The sequence below is a fragment of the Hemibagrus wyckioides genome, linkage group LG07 (genome assembly GCF_019097595.1).
Source record: "Hemibagrus wyckioides isolate EC202008001 linkage group LG07, SWU_Hwy_1.0, whole genome shotgun sequence".
Classification (NCBI taxonomy): domain Eukaryota; kingdom Metazoa; phylum Chordata; class Actinopteri; order Siluriformes; family Bagridae; genus Hemibagrus; species Hemibagrus wyckioides.
The window spans coordinates 10,477,114-10,500,197 of NC_080716.1; the positions used below are offsets into that span (position 1 = coordinate 10,477,114).

The window sequence follows — 23,084 nt, forward strand, 5'->3', positions numbered from 1 at the left end:
GACACTGATAATAGCGTGTGGTGTTAGTACAAGCATATCAGACACAGCAGTCTGAAAAAAAAAATCAGTCTAATACACTTTTAAGCAGAATGCTCTGAGGATATATAAAAACCCACCCACAGATAAACAGTCACAGCTTGAATTAGATGGATAAACGGTCAGGTAGAAAAACAGTAGTAATAGCAAGTTTGTATTGTTGTGCCGTTTGCTGCAGATACGAAGACAGGGGGGCATCCAGCTCCTGGTAGACCTGCTGGATCACCGGATGAGCGATGTTCACCGCAGCGCTTGTGGTGCTCTGAGGAACTTGGTGTACGGCAAAGCCAACGATGATAACAAGATAGCGCTGAAGAACTGCGGGGGCATCCCAGCCCTGGTGCGCCTCCTTCGCAAAACCACAGATGTGGAGATCAGAGAATTGCTCACAGGTAGCTCTCACTATCTCACGTCACTCAAGCCTCTATATCTCCATGTATTTATGCCTGATTTGTTCATAAGCTCTCAGCGAATTATCTTCTTGCTGTACCTGAACACAGCAACTGTTAGATGCATAGTTAATGATCTGCTAATTAGTACAGGTTTCGAAATTACTGAGAGAAAACGCACATTTAACATCACACTATGTGTGGCTTTTTTTTCCTAATATCTAAGAAATGGGCATTTTTCATAACGCTTTATGTAAGGTTTTAAGTAAAGGCCAATCCTCAGGAGCCCTTCTCCAGGACATGAGAGAATACAGAGCTTTATTTTTCTAGTGTTGATATTTCATAAATGTCAAGCACAAAATTTCGGAAATGCTTGCGTAAGAGAACATCCTTCACAAGGGTTTAACGCGGGCAGTTATCAACATGTCCATCAACATAATAATCAAGTTCAGAGCAACAGTCAAGGCACTTAAAATTGATAGAGGCAAAATGCATCCGAGCCAAAGGGTTGCGTTTCATTAAAAAATCCCCGCACTGTGTAACAACTGCTGCCAAAACGGCACAGGGAATATTTTTATATACAATTTTAGCTGATTGAGGTCTTTTTACAGCCTGTCTGGAGCTTTTCAAGCAATCACTGCTTTGAGTACCAAACATTTTTTTTTTTTTTTTTAGGAAAAGTGTGTTAATGGCATTTACAGTCACTTCCAAAAGTACTGGAACGGAAAGGGCAGTTCTGTTTTTGCTATACACTGAAGACATTTGGTTTTGAGATCAAGCACGAATGTGAGATGACGTTCATTTCGTGACATCTAATGTGTTAAACAATTTAGAACATGACACCCATTGTTTGAACCCATGCATTTTTCGAGTAAGTTTCAAAGATATTGGAACAGGTGACTGACAGGTTTCTTGTAGCCCAGATGTGTCCTGTTAGTTTGAGTGTTTAAACAGTTAACAGCTCTGAAATTCCGCTCTTGGTTTGTGAGCAGAGTTTTACCTGTGAAGACTCCATTTGTTGTTTGGGTTGTATCGCCAAGAAAGGTGCTATGTTGCCAAGTTGTTTATCACATCTATCTGTAAATCTCAGGAAATGAAGCTGAAATTCTAAACTGTGTCATATTCATCTTTTGAGGTCTTCGGTGTATAGAAAAAACAATAGATCTGGGCTCACTGTTCCAATACGTTCAGAGGGGACTGTATGCTGTTTGTGCTACAGTGGTGAGTTTGTACTGATTGACTTATGGGTATTTTGGGGCACTGCTATATGCAGGTGTGCTATGGAACTTGTCCTCGTGTGACGCGTTGAAGATGCCTATAATCCAAGATGCTCTGGCTGTGCTCACCAACACCGTGATTATCCCTCACTCTGGCTGGGATTCCTCCCCACTCCAGGATGAGCGCAAGCTGCACCTGCACTCTTCACAAGTGCTCCGCAATGCCACAGGATGCCTCAGGTAGCATGTCAAACACACACACACACACACACAGATGTTGATATCCATATAATTGTAAAATTAGCTGAACCTTAAGTCAGGTTGTGCAGCATTGACTACATCATTTACATTTGTGGCATTTGGCAGAAATCCTTATACAGAGTGACTTTAAAATTGTTTTGAAGTCGCTAACAACGAACACATTAATACTGGTTCACTAGATTGCAGACTAAAAATACCATCAGTACTAGGAAGTAGGAGGAAATACAGCAAAAAGAGCACTATCAGATAGGTCTTCATCTATTATTTGAAGACAGGCAGTGACTAGGCTGTTCTGACATCTAGGGGAAGTTTATTGCACCAGCTAGGTGCCAGAACAGAGAAATGTCTTGATGCAGACTAGTGGGACTAGTCGAGCTAGTGCCAGAGGATCTGAGGGAGTGGTGCAGTCAGTGATAAGAGCTTTGAGGTAAGTGGGTGGTGGTCTGTTCTGGCTTTGTAGGCAAGCATCAGTGCTTAAAATTTCATGTAGGCAGCTACAGGAAGCCAGTGGAGGGAACATAGCAATGGGGTGGTGTGGGAGAACTTCGGAAAGTTGAAAGCAAGTCATGCAGCTACATTTTGGATCATTTGCAGTGGTTGAATTTTGCTCAGAGGTAGACCTGCCAGGAGAAAGTTCCAGTCTCGAAATGACAAGAGACTGAACAAGCACCTGACTGGCCTCTGTGGATGAAAATGGCTGAATTCTTCTGATATTGTTAAGGAGATACTCACAGGAGTGTGTCAAAGGAAAAGGATAACAAGGAAAAAGGAAAAGCAATATGCAAGGAAAAGCAAAGTTGATTAACTATGGTTACACAAAGGTTGCGTACAGTGGCCGAAGGGGAGATCAGCGAGTTGTCTAGGGAGACTGCAAGATCCTGACCTGGTGATGAATCACCTGGGATGACCAGCAGTTTGGTTTTGCTGGAATTAAATTTCAGCTGTCATCTGGATGATAAATCTGCCAGACTTGCTGAGTTCCGAGCAGAAGATGTGGTGTTTGAGGGAGGGAAGGAGAAGATGAATTGAGTGTCATCAGCATAGCAGTGGTAAGAGATCCCATGTGAGGACATGACTTTGCCAATAGAACAAGTATATGGGGAGAGAAGAAGAGGCTGAATACTGAGCCTTGAGGGACACCAGTGGAGAGTCTGCATGGAGCAGCTGTTGACTCCCCCCATGTTACCTGTTATAAGCATCCTTCCAGGTAGCAAGCAAACCATTGCCATGATGTTTAACAAATTATAAGACTTCTGGCACTGGGCAGGAGAGTCTTGTGGTTGACTGTCTTAAACGCTGCTGAAAGGTGAAGGAGGATAAGGACGGGTAACGGTTTGGCTGATATAGTAGCATGTAGTTTCTCAGTGACAGTTGATGGGCAGTCCCTGTGGAGTGTGCTGCTTTGAAGCCAGACTGGTTTTGGATCTTGGAGGTTGTACAGAGCTACCAGTCTCTAGTTGCTAGTGTCTGAGGAAACCACATGTTATGGAGCCATTGATGAACATAGTGATGTTTGGCAGGAGGTCTTGTGAGAAGGTCTGGAGCATTTTGGAGGGATTAGAGCCACTGGGCAGGATTAGAGCCACTGAGCCAATGGTAGGATTGCAGGACAAGGTGACTTGTAGGATCTCTTCTGCCAGTGATAATATGATTATTACCACAACACTTTTCAAGTCTTAAATCTTATTGTGTGTTCAATAAGTTACTTCAACAGTAATTTCAGCTGTAATTCAAGTCACAGCGCTACATTAATTTGCTTATCGGAATACATTATTGTTTCTATGGTAACCACTCGTTCCAATGTCACATGGGGATTTTACTGTCTATATGTGACTATTGATTTACCTCAGAGAATAACACACTGTTGTAGTGACACAAACAGGACATAATGAACATCGTGGAACACTGGCAAGCAAAACGGTTTTTACTAATATATGCTGAGCACCAGCAGAGGATTTATGTAGGTAGTGTGTAATTAGAAATCTTCTTACAGAGCTTTGTACTTATGCTTAGCCATTGGCTTATTGGCTTAGCCATTGGTGTACTATTAGGTGTTGATTTTGGGTGTGTGTCAACACTGTGTACGAGGAGCCCCCCTTCTTAAAAGCTTTTGTATGTTGTGTCTGGCAAATGAATTTTTTTTTTTATATCCTGGAAATGTCATTGTGTATTGAGTTCTCATTTCACATGTTACATTTGCTCAATAGTGGCTCTAATTTGCTAATGAGCTCGGTGGCCTTTTGGAAACACTGCTGCTAAATGTAATTGCCTTGACTAATTATGTTCCAGTCACATTTGATCAATTGTCTCAGCATCGAATTTTGTGACAAACCATATACGTTGTCTGGTTTATTAGTAGTGGGCGGGATCCTGATCCTAAGGTATGGAACAAGTATGCAAGACTTTGATGTAAGAAAGTAAAAAATATATATATAAAAAATAGACAGTGTGGCTTTATTTTGCTTTATCATTACTGATTGTGTGCAGTAATGAACACACAAAAAAAATCTTTGTCCTAGTCTAGCCTTACCTCTAAAGTGCTGTAATTGGTGAATGGATAATCAGATTCACGCACCATTATATAGAGATGAAGATTGTGTCAAAATGATATTCATATTGATGGGAAAATGACTAATGACTGTCTGTTCCTGCATCACGGCTACTCTGAAGTCTACTGCTGGTAAGATTATTAGTTTAAATAATCACTTTTAACGATGCTGAGTGCCAGATATTAAAAGATGTATAAATCCAGATCAAATTGAAGTAGTGGCTCAGTGGTTAAGACTTCTGGCTTCTGATCAGATGATTGTGAGTATAAATCCCAGGACCACCAGGCCGCCACTGCTGGGCCCTTGAGCAAGACCCTTAACCTTCATCTGCTCCGTTGAATAAATGAGATGAATGCAAGTGGCTCTGGATAAAATCGTCTGCCAAATGCTGTAAACGTATCAGGATTTTCAATTTTATTTGACGTTGTTAATAAGAGTTGAAGTGACACCTTGGGAATTTTATCAGACAGCGAGAAGATCCTGTAGTTTACATCAAACTGCAGATTAAACAGGTCTGTTAGTGAATTAGTCTGCCAGTAGATTGGCTAGTCGGTTATGCTAGCCACGGACATGTTCTGGTTTAACTATATGACTATGCTATGAATTTACTCATGTAGGAGAGGACGTGTGGGGTGTGTTCATGGGCTTTAAAGGTCACCAGACACCAGCACACTGTTCGTATTTCTTAACTGAGAGAAAGAAAGGAAGGGAGACTGCAGGCCTGTCCGAGATCAAGAGGGCTTGTTGCTTTTTTGCTTTTAAATCTATTTTAAACATGTTTAATCAATTTGACAGGAAATGGTTTGCTGCTGCTCAGAATGATTTATCTGAAATTCTCCAACACAGATGATTCTGTTCATTTAAATGCAGGTGACAGGAAACGTTTTTTTTGTTTTCTACCTGATGGTGGCCATAAATAGTTTTATAAAAATAGCAGATTTCCGCTAGCATCCTTTATCTGCAGCAACCTCGAGCAAAAACACGTCTAACATCGCTTCCCCAGAATTCTTTTTTTGCCCTCTCAGTGTTTCTTTCCTCAGCTCTTGGCCGGCTCTTTCTCTCCTGAGATCTTCCTCAGCTATTGAATAACTGGCTAAATGCTTTTCTTTTATTTCTTCACCATTGTAACACCTGCATACATTAGGGTGTGTGTTATGTAAACTGCTGTACGGTATATGAGTATAATTTGGGCATGTCTCATGCCTATGACTGAAGTATGTGTGCTTGATTCCGTGCAGCTGATTGATTATTTGCGTTCGACTCACAGTTTTTTGTTTTACGAAGCAGCCGCAGATCCTTTTGTGTGTTATTCGGCACGCGCAAATGTGCACTTGCTTCTGTGCAGCTTTGATGAATAAGGGCCAATGTGATTATAGCGCTGGCACTGGGAATCAATTGGCACTCTGTCAGGCATTTTGCCGCTGATATATGAGGGCTGCCCTTGTGTATGTGGCCAGAATAGCCTGTCTACAAAGAATAATGAGATCACAGCCAGTGCATTTGCCTGCTTCGGCATTTTTGGGGAGGGGGTTTATTAGTTTTAGCCATATGGACCATGATTGCATTTTTGATGCATCATCGTCTGTAACGCAGTAGGCATGTGTACTTTTTTACATTCTGAAGCGTGTGTAGTGTTTGCTCTTATATTGACGTTTCTTCTCAGCAAACAGTTTACAGATCAGATACTTTCACACTAACCTTGCACTTCCCTTAGCCTTATTAACAATCCAATTTTGTCACTGAGCGTAGCCCAGACGGCTCCCACTCAGCTTTGAGGCAGCTGGACGGTAGCGGAGGAAGTGCAGAGTCACGATGGAAGTGAGCTGGCTAGCCCGAGCTCCCCCCCTAAGCCCTGTGTGCTAATTAATCTGTTTCACGGTTGACCGAAGCTCTGGGAAACCAATTGAATATTTAACGGTCGAGCACTGCTGCCACCGCACCTGCAGGAATGGCAGGATTTTTTCAAGCGCCAGAGGAATGACGATGTAGCCTTTGATTTAGCACGTGGTCGGCCGCACACTAATGAGCCCTCCAGGACCGCGCACACTTGAGGTTAACAAAATATTAATAATTCAATAAATACCACGCAGTGTTTCTGTTTACAGACTCCAGCAGGATGAGTGTTGGTTTTTAATCTGTATTGAAATCAAGAATACTGTCAGACAGTTATCATTGTTGCTCACTGTCAGAAAAAAGCATAAATTCTTCACGTTTCACAAAACATGTGCTTTTCGCCTCGGCAGGAACGTGAGTTCAGCGGGAGAGGAGGCACGGCGCAGGATGAGAGAGTGTGAGGGGCTGACGGACGCTCTGCTCTACGTCATTCAGACGGCGCTGGGTAGCAGTGAGATCGACAGCAAGGTTCGAAACATTGCTCGTTTTTCACATACACAAACCGCTGAGCAACTGTTCATTCAGTTGTTGAAGCAGGTAACATTAGTCTTCCTTCTAATGCTATCATAAAAAGGAGGTGAGGTTGAATCACAGGTTTTACATGTATAAGGCAAACCCATATCTCTACTGGATTGAGAATCTAGTAGAGACACAAACACACATGGATGTACAGACATTGGAACTATAAATCATCCAGAAAGAGACTGGAAATTATGCATCAGTGTAGATACAGCACCTGTTTGTTTGCACTCATTGCAGTAGTAATTTGCATTGAGAGTTTTTGTGCATTCCTCCCTCACCAATGTATTAGCAGTCACAGTATTTAGAGCAGAGAATGGTAATCACACAGATTAAGTTCCAGTCTCCTTTATTCAGTCTCCAGTTTTCTAGCATCTCAAGAGCTCTTTCTCGCACGCCGAGATTGCTGCAGTACACCAGAACCAGTCAGAGAATTAGAAAAAGCAGACTGTCAGATTTAAGGTCTCCTCCTTTGCTTTGTCCCACCTCGATGCTCAGCAGAATAGGATTAGCTCAACACTGGCCTGCATCCAGAAAACTGATCTAATTCTAACAAGAAACTATTAAGAACATTGTTTTGAGTAGCACATAGGTTTTGCAAAGAAGACAAATATCTTCTGAACTTTCTAGGTTTACGTATGTTCAATTATTGTCCGTTCAGCTATTTCTTAATCCTTAGCGTTTCTCAAAGTAGATCCATGGAAGGATTTAGATATGGTATGTAAATGTAACTTCCAGTCTTCTTCCTTCATCTTTCTCCTGGATTTCTTTCTCCTTTGTGCCATTTGTTCGTTTAAATAAAAGACCGTAGAGAACTGCGTGTGTATCTTGAGGAACCTGTCCTATCGGCTGGCGGCAGAGACGTCTCAGGGGCAGCAGCTGGGCTCAGACGAGCTGGACGGGGTGCTGTGCACTGACGCCAGCGGGAAGGACGCCGAAAGCTCTGGCTGCTGGGGCAAGAAGAAGAAGAAAAAGAAGAGCCACGATCAGGTGGGCCACAGGCACGAGCACTGCAGCTGCTAGCAATTAGCGCCACTTAGCAGCACCGCCATTCAGGCAGCCTGCGTCGCCAATCAACCCTCTTCCAGTTGATAATTACTTACTTTAGAGAGCTGATTTCATTTAGGCTCTGAAAACAGTAGCAATAGTGGGGCCATTGGCCACATTCTCCCGCAGCCACATGGGCTCAACGGGAAGCTCCGAGGCTGTGTTATCTCCCAAACTTGCGGCTTTTAAATTAAATCGGGAAACGCGAATGCTTTTTGAAGTGACCAGTTATTTACCGTGACGCACATGCATATCTAAGAGAGTGATATTTTAGAGCAGCTGCTTTGCACTTTTACCTTGTACTTGTTGCCCAACAGATTGACACCTTTGAATGTTTCCATCTACTTTATCAGCCTTCTGTTTATGACTTTCTTTTAATAAGACACTGAAGCTGCTGCTCTTCTCCAGAGTAGCTCGTCTAAATTGAGTGTTTAATGAGATTCACTCTTCCTGTGCTCTCAGTGGGACGGCGTCGGTCCTTTTCCAGACTCTGGTGATCCTCCGAAGGGGCTGCAGATGCTCTGGCACCCGTCCATAGTGAAGCCATACCTCACGCTGCTGTCAGAATGCTCCAACCCGGACACGCTGGAGGGAGCTGCAGGGGCTCTACAGAATCTGGCGGCAGGCAGCTGGAAGGTAGGCCCCACCCCGAAGCCAGTGAGTAACTCCACCCTCTCGAAACCACAACCCAACTGGGTCAACTTGCACTCCTACTGATACACACAGAACATTCGCACAGCTTGAGCCATGCCTTTATGATGTTCCAACACAAATTCTCCAGAGCCCTCCAGAGTCCTGGCTCATGTTTATCACACAGCTTTCTTCTCTGCCGTATATTCAATACCAGCTTCTTTCCAACTCGGTTACTATAATTACTCGATTATATGAAAACCATCCTCCAAACTTCACACGTTCACTTAGACTCACTGGCCACTTTATTAGGATTCAGCGCTCATTCAAGCAATTATCCAATCAGCCAATCATATCGCAACAACATCAAGAGGGATTTTCATGCACAGCAGTCAACAAGGCATTTCAGCCTGTAGACCTGAAGCTCCATATGATTTTGGGTAAAGTCTGTAGTCTCTTTAGATAGCGCTTCAGATCTGTTGATGAAGAGGTCAAAGGAGAATGAGCAGACAACCATGGTTCATGCTTGAAGGAAGGTAACCACTTTTTACAACCGTGGTGAACAGAAAAGCTTCTCATTTTATTGAGGTAGATGGGCCACAACAGGGAAAGGCCACATTCAGCAAAGAACAGGAATCGATTGCTACAGAAGGTACAAGTTCACCAAAACTGGACAGATGAGCCGCTACCCTCTGTAGCCACAGATCAAAAGTCTTCTGCTGTTGTAACTCATCCACCTCAAGATTAATGTTGAGATGCCGAGATGCTTTTCCGCTCACCACGGTTGTAAGAAGTGGTTATTTGAGTTACTGTAGCCTTTCTATCAGCTTGAACCTTGAGTCTGGCTTCTTTCTCATCGACAATCTGTTCCCGCCTGCAGAAACTGCCGCTCACTGTATGTTTTTTGGTTTTTCACAACATTCTGTGTGAACTCTAGAGACTACTGCGTGTGAAAATCCCAGGAGATCAGCAGTTTCTGAAACACTCAAACCAGCCCATCTGGCACCAAAAAAAACATGCCACAGAGATTACTTTTTTCCCTTTCTCATGTTTCTCAACTCTCGTCCTGCATGTGCATGATTTTATACATTCCACTGCTGCCACATTGTCAGACACTGGCTAACATTGGCTGTCTGGATAAATGCATGAATGTGTAGGTGTATAGGTGTTGCTCAAAAAGTGGACAGTAAATGTATGTAAAGAATAACATTTTAGGTAATGAAAGCATTTCTGCAGTTTGACATAATATTATACATGTGACATGCTATCTTGTAAAAAGCTTTTTTCCTTTCCTCTGCGTGTTTTGTAGTGGTCAGTGTATATCCGGGCAGCTGTAAGAAAAGAGAAGGGCCTTCCTATCCTGGTGGAGCTGCTGAGAATCGATAACGACCGCGTGGTTTGTGCCGTGGCTACGGCACTCAGGAACATGGCTTTGGATGTGAGGAACAAAGAGCTCATCGGTAGGTTTGGGGATAAGAGAGCTGCATGCTTTCGAGCTAACATTTTGTAGTTGATTGTTACAAGAGTGAATTGTACACCATACAATAAGAGTTCTTTGTATAGCATTCTTTGTATTCACTAATTACTTTTGCTTTGGGGATTTTAATATCTGTGTGTGTGTGTGGGTTATTTAATAAATCCAACAAGCAATCTCGGTTATTTAATAAATGAACGCTAGCATGAAAAGCGTCACGTTATTGTTAGAAATGTTGCAGCAACAGACAATTATCGATCTTTGCAACGGTCTGGGTGCCGAGGTGCGCCTTGGAGTCTCCATGGCAACCAGTCAGTCTGTTCTCAGTCTAAGGCAGAGGCATGTGTGTCGTGTGAGAAATAAAGAGCAAGAATTCTGAGAAACATTATGAAAGCATGCTGAAGTGAAGAAATCTCTCCTGAAATATTCAGCGTCCATCCGTTACTTAGTACTCAGAAACAAGAAGAATAAACTCTCGGTGCATTTAGGAAGCTAATTGCTGACTTCTAAAATCTAACACAGTGATAACATTGTTAATCAGACGAGTGTCTGCAGATGAGTGTCTGCAGGCTGAAATGACCTACGAGTCCTGTAGTGGAAATGTCCATCTAGATTCGAGCCTGAATTGCAGAAAATTGTTTGAGTACAACACAGATTGTACATTCCCGCCCCCTCAGACCGTCCTTGCTCCATCTGCCTGTAAACCACAGCTCTAATCTCTCTCTCTATCTCTCTCTCTCTCTGTCTCTCTCTCTCTCTATCTATCTTTCTCTCTGTCTCTGTCTATCTCTCTCTGGTTCCATTGCTCCTCTGCTTGAAGGCAAGTACGCCATGAGAGACCTGGTCCACCGCCTGCCAGGAGGCAACAATAACAGCAGTGGCGGCGGCGTGGGAAAGAGCATGTCCGACGACACCATCACAGCCATCTGCTGCGCTCTTCACGAGGTCATTACCAAGAACATGGAAAATGCCAAGGCCTTACGTGACGCTGGAGGCATCGAGAAGCTTATTGGCATCGCACGCAGCAAAGGAGACAAGTATGTAGCAGAGAACTTTTAAAAGACATAGCCCAGAATAAGCCCAGAACCTTATTACAAGACATACAACACACATTCGATGTGCATTTACGAAACTGATAGAGACTCTTACAGGCATGCAGAACCGCCTAAATGCAGCAAAGCCGTTTATTCTGGTTATTATCATACAGATCTATATAGAATGCTTGGGCAGCTTATTTGTTATGAGTGTTTTTCTAAAAGGGCTTTTAAATAAAATATTACTTTAATGCCAGCTATGGAATTAATGTCTTCTCTAGTCTGAAACTTGCCCACGGTGCTTTTCTCATTGCAAGGTGCTGTCTTATCTCCAGCTCAAATCGTAATGGAGAAGTGCCTGGTAATTCGTTCCCCTCTGGCAGAGATGTTAACATGCGAGACCATTGAGAGTGTGCTGTTCCTTCATTTGCTTTAAGAATTCCAATAGATTTTCTTTTTTTTATGGGAAAGAAAATTACTTTTTACTGGCCTTGGGCACATGTCCAACTAAAGACAGGTTTGAAGTGATTTTTTCATTCACCTTTGTCAGTTTTGCGGTGAACTGTGGGTGTTTCCTTCAAGTGTATTCTCGACTGATCTGTGAGGCTAAAACGACAGGTCTTTCTGGCAGGCTTTTCAAACATTTCCATTAAGTAATTAAAGCTAACATGATCTCAGTTTTTTACTAAAACTAATCCGGATCTCAGTCACTCAGTCCTGGCATGCTTCCACACATACATACATTACCTGCCATTTTAACTCATTGACCATTATGAGGGGAATTGGTGTTGTGTAAATCTCTCTCTCTCTCTCTCTCTCTCTCTCTTTTTCAGTTAAAGTCCAATGATCATGTCTACACTGTTGCCAAAGATGGTAACTAAAGTATTGGTTTAATGACGAATAGTGAACTTCAAAAGAACAAGATGGAAGGAAAAGAAACATCAACAATAATAATAATAGTAATAATAATAATAATAATAAAAATAATAGTAATAATAAAGTAGATACAAAATTATATATTATAATAAATATAAGAATATTATGTACATGGCAGATTTCTCCTCAGTACTCTCTCTCTCTCTCTCTCAGTTAAAGTCAATGATCATGTCTACAATGTTGCCAAAGATGGTAACTAAAGTATTGGTTTAATGACGAATATTCAACTTCAAAAGAACAAGATGGAAGGAAAAGAAACAACAATAATAATAATAATAATAATATTAATAATAATAATATTAATAATCAAGTAGATACAAAATTAAATATTATAATAAATATAAGAATATTATGTACATGGCAGATTTCTCCTTAGTACTCTCTCTCTCTCTCTCTCAGTTATAGACCAGATTTGCAGTGTTCAGGTTTTAACCATTTTCACTTTAATGTTCCCCTGTAGACACTCACCTAAAGTGGTGAAAGCCGCATCTCAAGTTCTGAACAGCATGTGGCAGTACCGGGATCTACGCAGCCTGTACAAAAAGGTATATAAATGAATTTATACATATATAAACCTCTGCTCCATCATTCGACCTTTACGTTTACAGCATTTAGCAAACCCTCTATCCAGGAGCAAATTAAAGTTTTCTAATGCTAGTACTAAATAAGGCAGGGTATCTGAATTGCTATTAAGACCCTATAAAACCCCTGTTAGATAGGTGTAGTTATAGCAGTGAGAACAGCACGAGTCATGCTCTTTTTATTATCTTTTTGTACACACACACAGATACGCTTTGAATGTCTTTATCCATAAAGGGACAAGACGGTATTAAGATAAGTGCTGCAGTGTTAAACATTGACTTATACTGCAGCTGAAGACATTTCCATTGATTGTTGCATTCTGTCTGATGCTCTGATTGAAAGTAGAAATATAGACACGCCATTAGTGCTGTATGATGTCGCAAGTAAGCACACAGAGCAGAGGAGGTTTTGTAAAAGAAACAATGGACAAGAGGTTTAAAGTCTAAAAAAAAGATGCGGCGTAAGGCTTTTCCTGAATGGGTGAATCCAGTGACCACTTTATAGGATGATAAAGAGACCTGACCAGGGCTCTGAGAAAATTGGTTTACAAAGTATTTCAGAGCCATTCCAGTGTTTCGAGGTAGTTAATAGAAACTCCCTGGCTGCCACATTGATTGATTTGCATTATTTGCAGGATGGTTATTCTCAATACCACTTTGTGGGCTCCTCCTCTACAATAGAGAGAGATAGACAGAGACCTTATTCTTCCTCTCGCACTCCCTCCATCTCTCCAGTGAGGACCTCGCCCAATAACCGCTCAGGTGAGTGGACTTCCATGGCACTTGCGTTCAATATATCACCATGAAGGCTTGTGAAAACCGGTTGCATCTTTTACAGTAAAACAAAAAAACATGTTATGTAAATAAGGTAATGAATACAGAACAGAATTCAAGCTTACACAGTGTCTCGAACACGTCTAGTCATTTACATACACTTTTACGTTCAGAAGAAGATGCCTTGCAGGAGGAATTACTAATGTGACTGCGTAAAAAGAAAAATATTGCCGCAAACATTGGGTTAGTTTCTGTTTTTCATATACAGACCTAAACTAAAGCAAGTTCTTGAAGCAACTTTGATTTATGCATCCTCGGCAGATTTTAGAACGGTCATTATTCACCTAGAAATTGATTTTGACTTCCATATACTTCACACTAGGCCCATTTTATTGACATATATAAATGGAGCTGGATAACACTGCCAGAATTCCAGTTCTTTATACCTTTACTACATATGCTGATAAATCCAGTTCCAAACTGTATGTGTATTTAAATGTTTTTTGGGGGTTTTTTTCTCTCTTGGAATTAATTTCTGAAAATCTTTTCTTTATATTGCTTCCTGTAGCAACGAAATTACTATATGAAGAAAAAAAAAATTAAGCCTCAGTCACAGCAGAAATATATAGCGAGCCTATAGACCACCTCAGCCCTAATGTAATTACTCTATATTTTCACCAGCATGATTCCGAGCTAGATACTGCAATCTTTAAAAATAATAACGTGTGCAGCCATGATGAATAGATGACTGAGGAGAGCTGTATTCAATCTCAGCAGTCTTTGGGATAGCATATGAGCAGTGGGTTTCAGCGTTGCTTAAGCTTCATGATCAATATATTTGCAGGTATGCACTTTAGTAAGCATCGCCTGACTGAAGAAGAAGAACTGAGGACAAGAAGCCTTTATTATCGCCACACATACATTACAGCAGATTAGAATTCTTTTCTTTGCGTATCCCAGGTCAGAGCGCAGGGGCAGCTATGATACAGCACCCCTGGAGCAGGGAGGGTTAAAGGGCCTTGCTCAATTGCCCAACAGTAGAGCTCTGTGTTGCTGGGACTTGAACCCTGATGCTCCGATCAACAACCCAGAGCCTTAACCACTTCCCTGGTTATTAAACAGCCGTATGTGTTCTTATGAGTTAGAAATATATAGTTATAGCCTGCTTGCTTAAGTCATATCATGTGATTTCTCTTATTATAAGCAAAAATAGAGCATATTTATAAGAATGACTTTTATTATAGTCCTTGTAGATTTAGCATAAAGAGACTATGTGACTGTATTTATTAGAAGTATTTGACCATTAATTCTTTTAGACCCCAAGCTACAGAGATATGGGAGAAAACTACTTTTTTTACTTTCTCAACTAAAGCAGACCAAACGGGAGTGAAATAAAAGACAATACACAAAAGATGCACCTTTGCTTCTGGTAGAGGTTACTGTCACTTCCATAAAAAACTCAGCAACTGCATTTTATTAAGTCATGTTGGACTGGCTGTTTTTTTGCTTGTCCACATTTTGGGGAAAAAACTGCCATTCCATCCATCAACATATACAAGGGCTTTTGTGTTACAGTTCTGTATCTCTCTCTCTGTCTCTTTGCCACCTAGGATTTTCTTGTTAGCAGTGTTGGTATGTTAGAGAAGGTGTCAGGACAGGACAGATGTCAGGGAAGTAATGCAGCTGTGTGCAAACTCTGTACAGCTTCACCTCATTCTGCAAGCAAGTCCTGAGATCTGTGCAAGGAGTTGTACTTATGTCCTTCATACGACTGCGGCAAAGCTTTCTACTGTGAACTAAACCTTATTTAATTATCTGCCGCTGAGGCTTTATATCAACACCAGGTGGCTGATCACCACCTCTCCTTGCACTACTTTACACGATACGATTGAGTCTTATATGCAAGTTATCAGAGTGTCTAGGGAACACTGCCTTTTCCAAAGTGTGAAAGAGGCTTGAGTGGGCAAAAGGCACACGTTTCTGTTAATCGCTTTTTCTTTTAATAGCTGCAATTAAGCTAATCAAGTCATTTGTCATTTCTGAAAAGTGAATCGAAAGTGAACTTTTGAACATCTCAGTGCGCTTTTATGTTACACATGCTTTAGTCATGCTAGAGGTCACTAGAGGACACTGATAGTCTGTACACCACTATATACCCCGCGAACCAAGAGTCACTCTGTTAGACGATGAATCAGCGTAACGAGGACACAAAGCGATGCAACGTCTTGCCAAATTGTGTTCCTACTTCGTGGAAGTCATCTGAGAAATTGTTCTTTTTACTGTATGTATTACAGACGGATCCTCCTACATTCCCCCTGAGATAATACAGTTGGAAAAAGATGCTGCTGATTATAAATCATACTTAAAATCCACCAAAAATCTGGTCTTAAATAACACGATGTGGATTATATCTAGTGCACAACTGACCATATGTGATCTTTCCCTAAACTGTTGCCACAATTGTCTACAGTTTCCCTTCACTGGAACTAAGAGGCTCCAGCATGATAATGCTTCTGTGTACAAAGCCAGCTCCATAAAGACATGGTTTGTGAAGGCTGGAGTGGAAGAATAGGAGTGTCCGGCACAGTGCCTTAACCTCAACCTCACTGAACATCTTTGGGATGAACTGGAACACTGACTGAACCTCAAACCTCCTCACCTGACATTATTATCTCACTCTTGTAGCTGAATGAACACAAATCCCCACAAAATCTAGTGAAAAGTCTTCCAAGAAGACAGCAAAGAGGACTAAATCTGGAATGACGTGCCAGAAAAATATGGGTTTGAAACACACACTATATTGGTCATATAGTGCAGCTTCATTCAGACTCTGAACTACTACTACTACTGATCAACTATAAAGGAAAAACAGAACTGACAATACTATATAACCATGCAGAGTATTTATTTCTGACTATATCAACACTGATTATGTGTTTTTATTGGTAGGTTGTGTTGTGTTGGTGGTGCTGTAACATCATCTAACACTCTGTTGCATTGCCGGTTGGGTTTCTTCATTACCCTGTGACCCGTCCATACAGATGGAAGTGTGCAGTTGTCACTTAGTCTTTGTTTGACTTTGAGTAAATTAGATTTTCAAGCAGACTTTGTCAGTGTTGCCTTCCTACTCGGAATGTTCATTGACACAAATTTGGCAGAAGAGGTGCAACAGATGCTCAATATCAGGGGTCAGGGAAAAGACTTAACAAAAACTACTACCAAGTGGCTGATCCGATTTAAAAACCGCTGAAAGCAAATAGTGATATCTGCTCACTCTTCAAACATCACCTGGCAGTTCTTTATAGTGGAGAAGGTTATGGCCTGAGGAAGCAGCGGCAACATTGTTCACACACTGGTATGGATTCATCAACTGAAGGATTTATAGTGATTTTCACATCCCTGTCCATTTGGATTTCGAGGCACACTATAAAGCGTACAGCGATGTTAAACACACTGATGAGCGCTGTCACTCTTTAGATCTTTCCACCAGTTCCGTGTTTGTTGCCATGAGCTGCAATTCAGATTGAAAACTCTGACCTGACATTCAAAATTCTATGTATATTTTAGATCATATTGAATAAGATCGAAAAATCCTGAGGACTGGAATGCAAAAGAGACCTTTTGGGAAAGTTAAAGTCTATATGAATTTCAAACCCTAAGCATAATAGGAAGACCAGTACTGTGTAGGATAGGCAAAATATGCCATTTGTGACACAGAGCTAGATTGTTTGGTCAGTGGCAGACACAGCATATATATATACATATATATATATATATATATATATATATATATATATATATATATATATATATATATATGGTAAAATACCATGTAAATAGTGGAGTAGACCACATAGGATAGCCTTATGATGCTCTGCAGGATTCAATCTGCAGCCACCTGCCATGTTGTTAAAAGCATGTATACTCCAGTGATTATTAGATAGAAATTGGAGTTTAATATATTTTTTCTTTCTCCCAGCATGTTCCTTCCCTTTATAGTGATGTTGTTGCTGATGTTGTTGACATATTTGTTTTTTTGGTTGGTCTGCTTGTTTCCAGCGAGTGCCCCCACCTCTCCACGAGATATGATGAGTTTAAAGGAGAGGAAGACAGACTACGATTTGACTGGAACTAATCCCGGTTACCATGGCAACAAGGGCGAGCACACCTCCCGGAAAGACACCATGGCAGGTAAGGCTTGAGCAATACTGACGGCCTTTTTTTTTTTTCTCTTTTTTCTCAGCTCACAAGAGCATCCTACTGTACACTCTAAAGCAGTGGGCAGCTGCAGAGAGAGACACTGTCCACTGTCTGTCTGCCGCCATTAGAGAGCCGTATTCACATTCATCTGAGCAGCTGTGTGCAGTAAAGCTTCTTTGCTGTGTGTGTTTATTGCGCATGCAGGTGCTTGTTTGTCCAGACTGTTTACCTGATTATAGACACAATGAATCCGACTCCTCCACAGACACATTGCTGGCAGCTTATAGACATTTTGTACACATTCATGAACCTGTTGTCATATGTGTGCAGCACAAATCTCCAGTGGAACTGCCACACTGTTCCGGGGTGCTTACGTGTCTCCCAGTGACGACCTCAAACATAACCAGGTAAACAGTTTTTGCCAACAGATATATTTTCCGATTTGCAAGAATTTAACTGTTTAGACAGGGACAGGCAAAAATATATCCAAGCGGGTTTTGATATATAATACAAAATACACCAAATGTTAGCTGTTAAAAGGTTTGGGACTTTTGAAAACGACCTTAAATGCTGTTGTTTTGTTGTTCGGCTGCTCCCTGTCCGGGGTCGCCACAGCGGATCATCTGGTCCGCATATTTGATTTGGCACGTTTTACACCGGATGCCCTTCCTGACTCAACCCTCCTATTTTTTTAATCCGGGCATGGGACCGGCACTGAGAGTTAACTCTTCAGCGGCTAGATTTTCTCCCTGCCCAGAAATCGAACCCGGCTATGGAAATTAAGACCTTAAATGTCTTAACCTTAACCATAGTCTTAACATTAAATGTGTGCTTCATTAGTTGACAAGAATAAAGTTAGGATTCTGAGATACAATTACTCACAGTACAGTGCCTTTCATAAGTGTTGACACTCCTTGGAACTTTCTACATTTAGTATTGTTATAACCTTAAAATAAAATAGATATAATTGGCATTACATGTGTGATCTACACAAACGCTATATAGTTTACCAATAATAAGATATTAAACTGTTAGAGAGTGAAACTTCATTAGATCACACAGTGGAGGTAGCATCATGTAATGTGGATGCTATTCATCAGCAGAGGCTGTGAAACTGGTTGGGCAGAAAAAACAAGATTTTGAATCCAAATCCAAATTGCAAAGCTACATTTTTTTATTTTCCGAAAAGAAAATACTAGAGGATTTTTTTTTTTAAATCCTGTTCATCAGAAATCCTGCCCAGTTCTGAGACTAGGAGAATAAAGTAAATGCTCGTGTTATTAATTTTTGTCCCTCTGCTCTCAGGTGTCCGCTCAAGGTAATCCATCAGAGGCCTACCCTCCCTTCCAGACTCCTCCAGGAGCTAATTTCGAGGAGAATTATTACGAGGACCAAGCGCACCAACGCCCCCCGCCCACCGCAGACGGCACCCTGCACCTCGGCCTCAAGTCCACCGGCAACTATGTGGACTTCTACTCAGCCTCTCGGCCCTACAGCGAACTCAACTACGAGACAAGTCACTATCCTGCCTCGCCCGACTCCTGGGTGTAAGAGGCGGCGGGCAGGGCTGAAAGTCGAGGTGAAGACACGCAGACAGAAACCAGCCCGCATGTGCATGAACACTACCGGACACACACACACACACTCTCTCTCACACACACACAGACACACTCACACACACCTTCAGTTTGAATGGAAGGCACCTACTGAGCTGTTGAGTCACAGTGGTCATTAGTGACACTCTCACTGAGCAAATGAAACTGATGATGTTCCAGAGAAAGAATGGGAAAGGAACGTGTTTATTGGAAAAAAAATACAAAAATTTGAAGTGCGAGGACGGTCCACGAAGAAGAATGGTTTCAGAAAGCAGCGAGAGAGAGAGAGAGATAGAGAGCGAGAACTGTAACTGCGGTCTAAAGGAGATGGGGACATGAAGCACAAGAACATGTCATACGTCAACACAAGCTGAGGAAATAGATCAGACACATTTTTAGGACATCTGTTTGAGTTTGACCCGCTTTTTATGGAGTGCTTTCTTCACAAGGAGATTTTTATCTTCTTTTTTTTTTCTTTTTTCTTTTTTCATTCTCTTTATTTTGTATCTCCTCTTTTTAACTTCTTAATTCTAGTGTAAAGTATTTGTTGTATATTGCAGATGTAGATACAAGTTACATTGTGTATATTACAGAGACAAAAAAAAAAAAAAAAGGAAAGAAACTGACGTGTCCTCCCCTGTGGCTCATAATATCAGTTTTTTTTGGCGTACAGAGGAAAGGCTACTCGTACATTCTCTTCTGTAGGTAAGGTCATTTTTGGCACCACAACAATTTGGCTTTGCTTTTAAAAGCGTTGTTTACTCAAGCTTTTTTTTTTTCTTGGGGAGAACGGTGATATCACAGAGCATCATCATTCCACACACAGGGTGCTACACTGCCTGGCAAGAGTTTACCTTCACATTCCCATTTTTTTGGCTTTATTTTGCTCCGAGGTTTTTTTTGTTTTTGTTTTGTTCTGTAAAGGTTTAGTGACCGGTTGCATTGAAACTCCACTACGCTTCCAGTGATCTGTGCTCTGTTGTTTTTTTTTGTAAAATGTGCCAAATGTGGTTAAGCCTGAACTCGAGGATGACCACAGTGCTGACATTGTGTTGATGTTTACTTTCAACACCATCATCACCGATTCTAACAATACAATGTTTTTTTTGTTTGTTTGTTTTTTTACATTTCAATGGGATAGCCACGCACTGCGACGAGACTTGGCTAACAATGGGAGGGACACGGTCTTTCAGCGCTAATGTCCCTCCTAAGCTGTATAATTCATTTATGCTGTGTTGTAAAATAGATGACTGAGCAAAGCAGCTTTTTTTGGTTTTGTTTTTATTTTAATTTCCAGAAACGAGTGGTTTTTAAGTTCATCGTAGACTAATCTGTCAATAGATTATGAATATATATTATATAAATACAAATATATATATATACATATATATATATAAATATATACTTTTTATGTGCCGATGTGGATGTCACCTAATGCAGCGACTTTGCAATGGAAAAAAAAAAATACATGTAGGATTTTGTTCACGTTACTTCTGGTCTTAAATTTCCTCCAAGCTGTTGCCCTCCTGTTGTCATGTTGTTGCTGTGTGAAGCAGGTGAGACCAGGGCTCCAGACACCCAGAGCAATGATGAGGCCAGGTTTCTAACACAGAAACGGTGCTAAAACACACACAAGTCCTCTTTATTTTTTTATTTTTTTTGTTTTGCGTCTTGGATAACGCGTTTGCTGTTTGATGTCACACTCTTTCCAAATATTAAAGCTGTTCTTGAACGTGTCTCCTCCCCAGAGTGAAGTAGAAGCCACCTCACGACGCCGTCTTCATGTTTCTACGAAATCAAAAATGCAACACTGCGGAAAAAATTTTTTTGCTGCTAGTCTAGCTCTTAGAATGAGGTTTTCTTTTTTCCAGTCCCCATTCTCCTTTTTATCTCAGGATATCTTATATTGGTTCTGTAATGGCTCGGGGAAAGATCTCTTCCCTTGCGAGAGCAGACTGAAAGACACTGAGAGCAGCAGTCATGGCCTCTGATCCAGCTCTTCTTTAACCTGAAGTAGTTGAGGAACGAGTTCTGAAGTGTGGCGGTAAGCCCTGGTCTTCCCTCCATATCATTTTGAGCTTAGAGATAACTGTCAGAGGCAAGGAACCAAATGATAATCTCCTGAATTTGTCTCACATATCTTTCAGCACTATCAATAGTAAACGTCGGGGAAAGAAAAACAAAAAAAAGAAAAAAAAAAACACAAAAAAAAACATGCACAAAATATTTGTGGAAAAAGTAGACAATGTCTGAAGACTTGTATTGGAAATGTAAGTACATTTTTCTGTTGCTAGACAAAGTGTTTGAGAGAATTGTGAACCTTTTTATTGCCAGATTGCAACTGCTATAAGATATAAACTGACTATCAAATCATTTTGTCCGAATCGTTATTACTAAGAGAATTGTGCTTGGTAAGATTCATCCAAAAATGGACAATATATTTGTCGAGTTCCACAAAAAAGTACATTGATATGAATAATATTAGTCACTGTGATTAGCAGAAGGTATTTCTGAGGGGTTGGGCTTATGGTTGTACAGTCTAGATTGAGCTCTCTGTTGAAAATTTGACACCAGTGGAGCTCACAATATGTTTCTGATCGTGGGGTGTTCACTAATAGATACGCTACACTATGTGACCAACAGTATGTGGACACCTGATCATTTCACCCCTATGTGCTTCTCCCTTATAAATTTGGAAGCACACACTTGTCTAGAGTGTCTCTGTGTGCTGTAGTGTTACAGTTTCCCTTTCACTGCAGCTAAGAGACACAAACCTGTTCCAGCTTGATAATGCTCCTGTGCACAAAGCCAGCTCCGTGAAGACATGGTTCGTGAAGGTTGGAGTGGAAGAACTCGAGAATCCTGCTCTGACTCATCCCCACTGAACACCATTGGGATGAACTGGAGCACTGACTGACTAAACCTCAGATCTCCTCACCTGACATCAGTGTCTGATCTCACTAATGGTCTTGTAGCTGAATGAACACAAATCTCCACAATCACACTCCAACATCTAGTGGAAAAACGTGTCAGAAAAGTGGAGCTGGTTATAAGGATGTCTCCATAAATGCAATGTGCAGACAACTGAGTCTTAATCTGGTATTTATTTAAAGGAGAAATTCACTTCCAGAACAAAGATCTACAGATAATTTACTCATCCCCTTGTCATCCAAGATGCTCATGTCTTTCTTTCTTCAGTCGCAAAGAAATTGTGTTTTTTAAGGAAAACGTTTTTCTCCATATAGTGGACTTCAATGGTGCCCGCGAGTTTGACCTTCCAAAATGCAGATTAAATGCAGATTCAAAGAGCTCTAAGCGATCTCAGCCGAGGAAGAAGGCTCTTATCTCTTCTCATCTAAGAGAAGGCTCTTATCTATCTATCTTATCGGTCATATTCTTAGAAAAATGTAAAAAATTGTTTACTTTTTAACCACAAAAGCTCATCTAGCACTAGCTCTGGGAAGTGTGTCCACTACACTACGTACTACGTAATCACGTCAAAAGCTACAGACCCAGTGTTTACAAAGCGGATGTGCAAAGACCCAGGAAGTGTAAATAAATCAAACGCTCTTTACTATAACAGAAAAGGTAGAAGGAGAATTTAATTTAATTTAATTTTGTCTGGGTGTGTTGATATCCAGGTGCTGCGCGAGCAACCACAGCTTTAATCACTCAGGATTTTTAAAGGAAATTTGTGAGCAGTCACGTTATTTCCAAGCGGACGTAATCTTTTAGGTTTAAAACGATTTCCCCATCCAGGGCACACACACACGAACGGACCATTTTAAACAAAAAACTGACACGTATAACTTTGTGTCATTCCACACGCAACAACTTCAGAGCAGTCCTCCTCCTCCACATTAGTAAACACTGGGTCTGTAGTTCCGCCTACGTCACACGTGACCTTTTGACGTGATTCCGTAGTACGTAGCGTCGCAGACACGCATCC

The 23,084-nt window shown here is 41.1% G+C and overlaps 1 protein-coding gene across 6 annotated transcripts in view; it reads left to right on the forward strand.

The window, feature by feature from the left end:
- Positions 1 to 21,508, forward strand: part of ctnnd2b (catenin (cadherin-associated protein), delta 2b) — an 83,459-nt gene extending 61,951 nt beyond the window's left edge. For 4 of the 6 annotated variants that reach the window (XM_058395850.1, XM_058395848.1, XM_058395852.1 and 1 more), the window contains 12 exons: positions 215 to 428; positions 1,699 to 1,882; positions 6,696 to 6,813; positions 7,669 to 7,854; positions 8,374 to 8,568; positions 9,851 to 10,001; positions 10,836 to 11,052; positions 12,446 to 12,530; positions 13,202 to 13,328; positions 17,400 to 17,531; positions 17,871 to 17,947; positions 18,846 to 21,508. In XM_058395850.1, coding sequence (XP_058251833.1) covers positions 215 to 428; positions 1,699 to 1,882; positions 6,696 to 6,813; positions 7,669 to 7,854; positions 8,374 to 8,568; positions 9,851 to 10,001; positions 10,836 to 11,052; positions 12,446 to 12,530; positions 13,202 to 13,328; positions 17,400 to 17,531; positions 17,871 to 17,947; positions 18,846 to 19,091 — 1,932 coding nt within the window. In that variant the 3' untranslated portion in view covers positions 19,092 to 21,508. The remainder of the gene's footprint in view (positions 1 to 214; positions 429 to 1,698; positions 1,883 to 6,695; positions 6,814 to 7,668; positions 7,855 to 8,373; positions 8,569 to 9,850; positions 10,002 to 10,835; positions 11,053 to 12,445; positions 12,531 to 13,201; positions 13,329 to 17,399; positions 17,532 to 17,870; positions 17,948 to 18,845) is intronic. The other 2 variants (XM_058395851.1, XM_058395853.1) reach the window with 1 other exon arrangement.
- Positions 21,509 to 23,084: the final 1,576 nt, after the last annotated feature.